Source organism: Annulohypoxylon maeteangense, assembly GCF_022496945.1.
Source record: "Annulohypoxylon maeteangense strain CBS 123835 unplaced genomic scaffold GGS22scaffold_14, whole genome shotgun sequence".
Classification (NCBI taxonomy): Eukaryota; Fungi; Ascomycota; class Sordariomycetes; order Xylariales; family Hypoxylaceae; genus Annulohypoxylon; species Annulohypoxylon maeteangense.
Window position 1 is genome coordinate 223,362 of NW_025953261.1, and position 10,615 is coordinate 233,976.

Sequence of the window (10,615 nt, forward strand, 5' to 3'; positions counted from 1 at the left end):
ACACGTGGGATAAGCGGTCTGGCTCTTTAGTCAAAATAGACATGTAGTCGGAATGTCGTCGCCCGGACTCGGCTGCGGCTCAAGCGAGGGTAGCTTAAAGAGGTGAAGATCATCGATAGATCATCTGTTACTCGAGGTCTGCATTCTCCAATGATGTATTCGAGAGAACCTCAGCTGAGGGTTTGGTTGCATATGACCTACGCCGACAGGAAACGAATCAATAGTTACGAGTGATAACTCAGGGGTTCTAGGCCAATCCAACGGCCCTCGTCACGACTACGTAATTCCTCACGTCTTCGGCTCTTTCGACATAGATTCTCATATTCTATGTCTAAAAAATAATGTTTAGATAAAAATACCAGCTAGGTTGCATGAGGATGGGGGGTTTTGTTCTCCAAGCTCGAAGGGGTATATGAGAAACAAGCTTTCAAGGACTTTTACCGAATTCGGTTCTTTACTTTTTTTTTTCCTTTTTTTTTTTCTTTTTCGGTGAGGTGCACACCGGGGATACCTGCGCTTCCCCGGTCAACCCCCACATCTTTTCTAGGGCTATCCATTACCAGGTACATGTGCTTGGAACCGTTAGCGTAGAAGATCCATTAACTTCCAGGTTCCTAAGGTTCCCGCTAATGATTTTTAGTTATCCGGTTTTTAGTTACCGCAGGTACTGCCTGGACGGATGATGGGCCAGGAAGCAAGTGTACCTTAGCACGTTAGCACCTTACCTGCCATCAGATCCATGCTTCCATGATGACTTCCTCAAATTTGATTAGCTGGTGGGATGTATATCTCATTACCCAATTGGATAACATCTGAATTATGGATAATCAACCTTTTTCCCTCTCTTCTGTTTCGCCAGCTTTCTCTTTTCTACCTTCGCAATAAGTTTCTCTTTTTTCTATTTTTCCCAATTCTTTTTCTTTTTAATCTATTTTTTTTCTCGATTGAATTTTTAACACTGATTCCGGGATCCACTTCGCAAGATGTGTGTTGCATACGTGCAGTATCTTTTTACATTTTACTTGTCTGCTTGTGACCTTCATACATAACGAGGCCCCAATCAAACCTCCTGTCACGTCCGAGACCTACCTAGCTAGCTAATAAAGCTACCTGTACCTACCTGGGGGCTGACTCGTCCTCGAACAGGTTTGACAGGCATCAGGTTTCTTGTTCCGTTTATGCCGTCCCAATCCCCATCTGATATCTTATAAATCACCGGCAAAGGTGCGGCATGACGTCGACCTTAGCTCTCTTTCGGCAGCCAAGCCTGTCGTCCGGGCTGGACACTTAACCCTTTTCTGATGTCTTCTTCACGATGGCCTCTTACTGGGTGCTGTTTATCTAATTCAACTCTTGTGGGGAACATAGGCGACACAATGTTCTTGCATCCGAGAAGACCGCAAGATGCCCTCATTGTCACAAGGGCGAGGTTCGTATGAAAACCAAAACCAAAACCAAAAGCCGCCGTCATCACGAACCGGCGCGGAACTGCTACTGGAGAACCTAGCAGGTCGCGAGCGCAAAATGCGGATCCTACATTTATTCATATATTAAGAATGCACACGTGGTAGGTTAACGGTCGAGTTAAGAAAGAGGTAAGGTACGGACGGTATGGTAAGGTACATATTCGCAATGGCTGGGCGGGATCGAAGCATTGATATTCCCTACCTACCTAGTAGGCGCTTGTAGCCTTCTTTTTCAGCCCCTGATGTTTTATTTTCCCTCTTGTCCACTTTACCACTTTACCTCTTGTATTCTTATGGATTCCCTCGCAAGTGCAGCAGCCACACTCAATTATTTTTCCCCATCTCTAGCCGGCATCGTGGCATCAACCACGATAAAAATTCCCAAAATTCCCAAAATCCCACAGCACTATTCTACGACCCAAAGGGAAGTCATGTGTATATCGTGGTCTTAGACAACGGGCTTCACTGCACTTTGATGGTGCTGTAAATTGATACTTGGCCCAACGGGAGAGACTGCAGACCGCAGTTTTCAATCACGAGCGCCCGTTAAAACTAAATAAGAGAGGCCCTGTATTTCCTTTCGTTTGGTGAGGCGGCCAGGAGCGGAGTCGGGCATTTCCTCCGTGAGAACCGCCCTCCACAGTCATCAAAACATTCTGTTTTTTGCTGCTTTAACCCAAAAGTCTCCAAAAAATACAAAATCTCAATCGGTTTTTTGCCCTCGTGCCATCCTGAGAAACCCCTATTGCATGACACTCGTTGGTAGAGCAGGATTTATGTCCAAGGCCGGTCCGTCGCCAACATCCTAGTCTATCTACCTAGGTAGGCTCCATACCTAGTAGATATCCGAGACTTATACTTCTGCCGTTCACGCGTTGCCTTCGCGGTCCGGCCCGGCGACCGTTCCCTTGAAGGTCAATCCCCCCCTACACGGCAAGTGTACCGCGCCTAACCTGCATCCAACTCACCCTTTTTTTTCGGATTCGCGCTTCTTTTTAGGGATGGTCGTGTTTGGGCACAACCGTAGCACTACTCTCCTGTCGTCTGTCATGTGCCCGGACGATAGAAAGCTTTCTCGATCGACCTCGATCTTCACCTCCATACCCTCCGGCTCCCTTATTGATCCCCAAGGATGAATCCCGAGAATACCTCGACTAATTCGAGTTCTGGTGGTCCGGCGACGCCCACTAATAGTAGAAAGGAGCGGGGTGCCATAGCAGCCCAGGTATTATCCCATCTTTTTCTATTCACCCATCATCACTTTTAACACTTCGCCCCAGGCTTGTGAATCTTGCAGACAACGCAAGCAAAGATGTAGCGAAGAAAGGCCAAAGTGCGCTACTTGTCAGGTCAGTAATCGATGTTTTTTTTCTGTTTCCTGCTTCCTTTTTTACGCCTTCTCGGGATGCCTCCGATAAAAGAATGACATCGAGGTTGTACAGCTCTCTTACTGTCTGCTCCCCCTGGCCGTACTGCTCCTAGTGACTCGTCGAACCGCAAGGTAGAGAAGCCTGATGATTGATGACTAACTCCGAGGTGTGGAATAGCGAATGAATGTAAGGATTGTTCATCTTACCCCGTGCCTTGTCTTTCACTAACCCCATTAGCTGGAATGCAAATACCGAGAGCCTCAACCGACCAAGTACGTATAGCCCGAGTGCAACTTGTACCATCCTCAGATGCATTCGACGGAAATCCCGAGCCGAATTATGTTGCACAGTTACGTGCCGGATACACTAACATCTTGCAGGAAAGATAAGACCCTTGTCGAGATACTAGAGCGGCTAAAGAGTCTTGAAGGAGGACTGAGGAACCTTGACGGGAAGGTCGATAGCCTTAATTCTCGGGGCACCCTTCCATTATCTATTTATGGCCCCATACAATCCCATCATCCTACGACGACACTAGATGCTAGTAGGTCCAGCGCTTGGCCTGCTACAAACATTCATCTTCAGCCCCAAGCAATTTCTCCGGCCTCGCCTCGCGACGTTCAGTATGTCTCCGCTACGCATAAAATGCTCTCCTGGCCCGTTATGCAGCAGGTACTAGAGAGCCAGGTTCCGAACCTCGACTTGGCGAGTTTGGAAAAGGACGGAGCTGCCATGTTGTTGGGTTTACAAGGCCGAGTGACGTCTCTGCCAACCAATGTATACGAATCTGCGCATCTCGGTATCGAGGGAACGTCTTTTCCTCTGCAAGTTGCTCCCGGGAGTTCGGTCGACGGGATGCCAACCGGGGGTATGAGCTGGGACACGATGCAGCGGCTAACTAAATCGTACTTTGACACGTTTAACTTAATATATCCGATCTTGGACCGACAAGTCTTTCAATCCGAAATCTTGCCCACTATTGCGAATCAAGGCTTTGACGATAGTAGCTCTTCGACATTAGCATGCTTGATATTCGCCCTTGGCGAAGTTGCTATCAGTGCCATTCAAGGCGCACCGATTACAGTAAGGTTTATGGCCTTTTATTCGCCTACGGTTTCCTGAATATGTCGTGTAGCTTTAACGTGCCATCAAGGACACTATTTTGGTGTTCGTAAACTGAAAATATGCTAATTCGATCTTCACAGACGCATAAAGGCCGATCCAGCGGCATTAGGGGAGGGACCGTCGAAAGGCCGCCGGGATTATTATTCTTCAACGAGGCTAGGAAACGGATGGGTTTCAACCTGACTGAGTGCAGTCTTGAGAATGTGCAAATGTTTTCGCTGGCGGCGTGAGTGTTCTCTTTGCCGAAAACTGGTACTACTACTGACGCTTTTCTGCGTCTAGTATATATTACGGAACGTGCTGTCATCACTTGGTAACTAGGACCGCTCCCGGGTAATTACCTAGCCTCGCATACTAATTGATGTAGGAATTCTGGCGCATGACGACGTCAGCGTCGTTAGCGTGTCAAGCGTTGTTGACGAGGTATGTATGAGATCGGAGCATTAATCAGAGTGGTATTGACGATTTTTTTAGTAATCCGGAAGAACTAACGACTCATCGAGGTGATCTTGTTCGGAGAGCCTTCTGGCACTGTTCCATCATGGAAACGTACGTATATTCGAGCCCTATCAGGTTCAAACTGACAAGTTCTAGGTGTCTGAATATGGAGCTGAATATTCCCCAGACTGGGCTCAATAAACTGGAAGGACTGGTGGGATTACCTGACTTCAGCGGCTCATTCTCCGAAGAAGATTACATCGGAAACCAAGCTTCCCACTTCCAAGAGCATTTCGCCTCTCAAATAGTCCTTCGGCGACTCTCTGTGGAGTTTCATACTACTCTAACAAATGGTAAGCCATATTTCTGAGTCTTATAAGCTCCTAGAGTACCTCGACGCGAACGAAACTAGTAGTTCGAAAAGAAAAAGGGAGAAACGATACAAATCTAATTACCCCTTTTATTCCCCTTTACTTCTTTGCGCCCCTTCAAAAGAAACAACTAACTGGGCTCGCAAAGCTTTCGGTCCTACACATCTTCCGGTTGAGCCGCCAATTTCTTCGGCGGCTGCTATGATGAAGAACATGGCATCACAGTTGGACCAGTGGAGAGGGTTATTACCTGTCTATCTACGTTGGGAGGAAGAAAATCCGGGTGCATTCTCGACCCCGGCCGAGGAATTATATGACGACCAATCGATGTATCCGCCCCCCGTTCCGGATCTCCATACGAATTTCATGTTTTCCGCAGACCTCGACAATCCACCAGTAACCTACCCCTATGCTGTGGACATACAGACTGCAAATCTTAGGACGCGATATTACTACGTGAAATATCTTATCTATCGACCGTTTATTTTTAAAGCCCTACATCATCCGGAGCAGGTGACGCACGACGACGCGGAAGGTGTCGCGGAATGCTTGAAAGCCATGTTAAAATGGCCCATCACGATGTCTCCGACTTGCTTCCACAAGAGACTCATCCCATGCTTATTCTTTTGGTCGCAAAATCTCCTAGGTGTCCTCTTAATCTTACACCTAACACAGAAAGTACCGATCTTGTTGCGAATAAGGACATCACTTATGGGGACCAAGTTCGATCAAGACGCTAACGAAACGGCCGTGCTATGTATCGACTGGATACGGGACTTGAAAGACACAGACGCAACTTCTCTGTGGTGCTGGGAGATACTAAAGGGCGTCTACTCACTGGGGGATGACACGTGATCCCCCAACCTCACTTTTCTTTGTTAGCGGGTTTCTTCTTGGGTTATATATATATCGCGCGGCATATGGGGGGCGGCAGTAGCAGCAATTTGGAACGAAGAAAAACTTAACAGGAGTTTGCGAGCCGACTATACTCCTATAAAACTACCTACTATAACTACTATCTAACTTACTCAACCTAGGTCTAGATACTTACTGGGGAGGTCGCAAATCACCTAACAACTACCATATATCACTTACATATATCGAGGATATTTTTAACTGGCGCTAGGAGCTTGCGGATCGTTGCAAGAAGTTTCCAATAGAAGTATGCGTGTGTGGGAGTGATTTGATATCTGCATTGCTGGGCGAAGGATCCAAGGGTCGTTCTTGGGAGGGTGTGTTCTTTGTTTGTTTAGGTATTCCCACGACGCATTTACAGTAGACTCAACCCACCTCTTGGCTACGTTAATTGAATATACCAATGTCGGGGTCTTTCTACTTGCCTCTCCGGTGTCGTTTTGTCTTTGATGATGGTGATCTTGTCCCTACGTAGCTTGTTCTATAAGGATGGGACTATCAATAGCATGTCCTCTTACACGTAGTCCCCATAGCCCCCAGAGGTTTACTCCTAAACTTGCGGTTGAACATACGTCCGCCCGTGCATGCCAAAGATCATCGTGCGTACGTCAAGCATCTGCCCACCGGGAAACAGACCGCCAGGTGAGCGGCTAAGTTATGCCGACGGTGAGGTCCTCTTAGGCCAGTAATGATATCCCCTTTTTACCTCGGCTGAGACAGGGTGAGGAAGCTGTCCTCTCGGAGTTCGCGAACAGTTCGTGACAGGATTGCCGATTCCTCCCGCACGACTGGATTCATCTACGAAGATTTCGTCAAGAAGTCCGACTGGGCAGCCAAGGAACCCACACTCCAACGCTACTGCCCCACGACAGGCTGATGTGGACTCAACCAGCGCACTGGGAGCATGCGAACTGATCCTATTCCCTATTTAGAGTGGAAACCCGTCGAACCCCTCCCCCAATGTGGGCGACGGTCCGACGGGGCTCGAGTCTCATCTGCAAGCTTCGTGCGCCGTGCGGTGTAAAAGTGGCGGTCAGCCGCACCGCTGCTGGAATGAAGAGCTGCCCCTGCAGATCCGGCTAGGTGTCATATCATGGTTTTCCGGCTTACCACGACCGGTTCGAGCTTCGAAATGTCTTCGAAGTAAGAATTGTGCCGTCATCGACCCCATACAGCCCATACAGAGAGCCCATAGCAGAATATACCTTCGGCGAACAGGTTCCGACAGATCAATTTTAGGGGTGTAGCTTACTATGTTAATAATGTGCCCGGGTGTGTAAGATCCATTCACTTGATACGCGATGCCTGGGGAAAAAAGGCTTTAGGTGGAGGGCGGGGTATATTTCCAGAATTTTCACGATTGATCCCCTTTTAAACTTGGGTAGATGTGTATATTGGGTGAGTTGATGGTGTTGAGCATCGTTTGGTCCGAAACCCAATCGGGTTTAGGCATCCGAACGAACCGCGGAAACTCATTCGTCGAGGCCACCACTAAGAATTCAAAGATGGTAACGATGAGTTAATGGTTAACGGTTAACGTCCGAGCATGAATGTGTTTTCGGTAAAGCGGTAAGTTACGATATGATATGTATTATGCCATCGAGAGTCAAGCTGTCAAGTCCTAGGAACTGCTGTCTTGGCTGTGACCTGTCAGAATCGGTTAGGATTCGAACCATCCAGGCTGGCTGGATGGTAGGTAGAAAAAAAAAGGTTGCACGGCGTCGCACCGCATCGCACCGCATTGAGGCTTCATTCGGACTTTTATTAGATCCTTTTATTGAAGGGCATCGCACGAACCTTTTGGCGTGCCATGCGGTGCTATTGTGGATTTTGTGGACTCCTATATCGTGGTCTAATAAAATCTGACGTCGGGCACCAAACGAAAAAGAGAGCCCATCACCGGTAGAGGGCGGTAGAGAGTTTCTAGGAAAAGAAACAGTGTGCGCAGAGTGAGCAGTGTGCGGCTCGGTTCACTTGATGGAGATAATAATAAGGGTAGAATATAGAGAGATCAGACGAGCGCTTTGACTTTGACGAAACCCAATTTGCGCTTTGACGCATCCGGTGGATATCGTGTAAAATGGTGGAAGAGGTGGAAGAGGTGGGAGAGGAGAGGATGCTCGGCCATTTCGGGGGAGGGGGGATCCATAATGAGATCGATAAGTGTCTAAGCGCGCGTCGGAACAAAATCCAAGTGCTAGATCTCGGTTGATGCATATTGATGCGTATATACTTAAACTTTTCTAGGAATAGTTTACTTTTTTACGGGAACCCACATGTTCTTACCTCAATTGATGTCGTTCCTACCTCCACACTGTAGCCACACATCCTTGGTAATTCGCCATATATCTCAGCCTTTCTATTGTGGCTGTTTTAAGTACCCTTATGTTATTATGTATGTCAGATGTTAGTTTCCTTCTAGCCCCGCATACCTGTTTCAATATAATGAACGATCTGACATGTAAAAAAAATTTAGGAGAAAAAAAGGAAAAAAACACATGTTACTCATAGACATCCATGATGGTACGAAATCTAAGGAGCTACGCTTTCACTCTTGGCAAATTGCTTCGAGAAACATTCCCCCCACACTTGCCCACGGTTGAAACATGAGGAAGGAAATCACGAATAAGAAAAAGAAAAATTAACATCCATGATGCCTTCACTTGCATCAATTCCTTTGATTCGGGACAAGGCTCCGATTATTAAACTGCACTACGTACAAGTACATGGTTACTTCCTTATGTTTCTTGGCCTCCGACGCCGACTGGACGGAAACACATCCACTATGTTGCAGTAGCCGCCCGCTGAAAACCCACTTGAGCAGCGGCTTATGCAGGTGCGTTCGGCAACAGCATGCGAAACTGGATTCTTTTATCTTCCTTCAATCGTTGCCTATTAACCCGATTATATTATACATACCTACCTTGCTATACGATATTAGGTATAGCTATAACCTTGTTATAATAGCTATGCCTAATGCCTAATACCTAATACCTAATACATAGTACTATCAATCGCTTGACCGCCCACGTGCTCATTCCTAACATCTTCATCCCCAATCTTCAAATCGATTTACGGACCGATTTTGACACCCATGATTCTAACCTACCTAGATAGATTTCCGCGCATTAGCTCTTGGCCTCTGGGAATATCGCTAATCTTTCTAAGGCCTCCGGATCTGTCCATCTGTCCAACACGGTGTCATCGCCTAAGGTTGACCAGGTTTCTAAACCATACCGATGTTACCTTTTACTACTTGACATTGTTGCCGTTATATTACTTTGTCTATCCAATTTCCCGGAATGAACGCCTTCAATGCGAGTCGAACGTGTCCGTGTTGCATCTTTAACACCCATCTAAGCTGACAGGATGTCTTGGCGTTTCCCCAACTCCAATATTCGAGTCTGGATATTTTCATCCGTGGGATAATTTCAGGGACTTCCACCAGTCTCGTAGATTTCCCGAGATCTGGACTTGTGCCGCATTGGTGTTGGTACAGTAGAGGCGTAGCTCCGGTATCGACACTACAGCAAATTAGCACCCTAGTAGAAGATCGGCGGCCGCGTATGCGGCCAGGCTCGGTAGATCGACTCGGATGTCGGGCGAAAGATGCGAAAAGCCACAGTTTCGACGCCTCATTTTTCTTTTTCATCACCCATATCCCAACTTCAGATTCTCCAACTCATATTTATACCAATTTTGCCTTAGCTTTGCCGTAGCTTTGTTTCTCAGCCTTGCAAGTCTGAAGACTCAATCAACACTAGTCGATCGGTGTTTTTCTCACTAACTGATTATAGTAAACCTTCCTTAGATCTAAGAATTTCAATAATATAGCCTAATATAGCCCCTTATCTCACGGAGCCGATGAGAGCCCGGCAAAGAAACCGGTTCGGTCTTGACATAGGCAGCTTCTATATCGGGCTTAAGGGGTTTGGAGTGCGGCGATGCTTCGTTTCCTTCGTATATTTCTTTTTTATATTCTCCGGCGAATGTCTTTCCACTTCTGTCTCTTACCCCTCTACGCTAGCTCTACGCATAACATGACGACAGTTTCCTTGTGGGTATCCTTCTTAGCGAGACTGGTTCCGTGGGGTGTGTTCTCTACGATCCGACTTGGACCGCATGTGATATTAAGCGACTACGAGACTGGACGAACTGATGCCGCGAAAGCCCCACACGACCATTAAACTACTGGGCGGGCTCTTGAGGCATTTTGGGTCGTCACGTTTTGTGCTTTGAGGTTCAAAGCATCTGATATAGACTAAGATCACAGGGATGACGAGGGACCCCTTGCTACCCTTGTTAAATGGACCAATCAAGAAATCGAGGACGAAAGAATCGGCTTTAGCGTCACTATTACTGCGCTATTCGAGTTGATGGATTTTGAGATTGTCGTCGTTGCTGTCAAAGCGATCTAGCGGATACAAGGAAGGAAAAGCGCATTGTCTAAGCCTTCAAGATTCAATATCCATCACACGTGAGGGCTCGAGATTTACATAGTAAGTACTATTTACAATTAGTGATGGCCCTACAGCCCTGTCACGGTTTGATATCGTCATAATAACGAAAACCTGTTTATTGCCCAGGCTGCCAGGTAGCCTTAATTTTTAGGGTTTTATTCTTTTTTCTTACCTGTCACTTTTGTCGTTGCTTACGCTGCACGGCAGTGTTTGGTGTAAATATAAGAGGAGTAAACTGACCCCCGATAGGTAATTTAGACAATTTCCGATGTTGATGCAAGTCACCACGTCGCGGGGCCGCGGCTCTCTTCGAACTCCGTACCAACGGGCGTGAACGGCAAACCGCATGTATGGGTGTATGGAGCTTCTCTTGTTCCCCAGTTCTCGGCCAAAGTTCGCTAGAAGCTAGACTAGGGGTTATGCGCTTGGCCGCCGCACGGAAGCCCCTGTGTACTTTCGTATAAACGGAA

At 47.1% G+C, this 10,615-nt stretch overlaps 1 protein-coding gene across 1 annotated transcript; it reads left to right on the forward strand.

Annotated features, from left to right (window-relative positions):
• Nucleotides 1-2,258: 2,258 nt before the first annotated feature.
• On the forward strand, nt 2,259-6,117 carry GGS22DRAFT_40096 (uncharacterized protein). The gene is made up of 11 exons (XM_047966996.1): nt 2,259-2,691; nt 2,747-2,815; nt 3,014-3,022; nt 3,074-3,108; nt 3,217-3,919; nt 4,042-4,187; nt 4,244-4,274; nt 4,329-4,384; nt 4,436-4,510; nt 4,556-4,752; nt 4,919-6,117. The coding sequence occupies exons 1-11, from the start codon at nt 2,599-2,601 to the stop codon at nt 5,623-5,625; spliced, it is 2,121 nt and encodes a 706-aa protein (XP_047816586.1). The 5' UTR covers nt 2,259-2,598; the 3' UTR covers nt 5,626-6,117.
• The last annotated feature ends 4,498 nt before the right edge of the window (nt 6,118-10,615 follow it).

What these genes read in the sequence shown, in the direction of transcription:
- GGS22DRAFT_40096 (XM_047966996.1), top strand. Translation starts at nt 2,599, where the DNA reads ATGAATCCCGAGAATACCTCGACTAATTCGAGTTCTGGTGGTCCGGCG. An exon ending in CGAGAGCCTCAACCGACCAA is followed by an intron (nt 3,109 to 3,216) that starts GTACGTATAGCC and finishes AACATCTTGCAG; the next exon opens with GAAAGATAAGACCCTTGTCG. An exon ending in GAACGTGCTGTCATCACTTG is followed by an intron (nt 4,275 to 4,328) that starts GTAACTAGGACC and finishes TAATTGATGTAG; the next exon opens with GAATTCTGGCGCATGACGAC.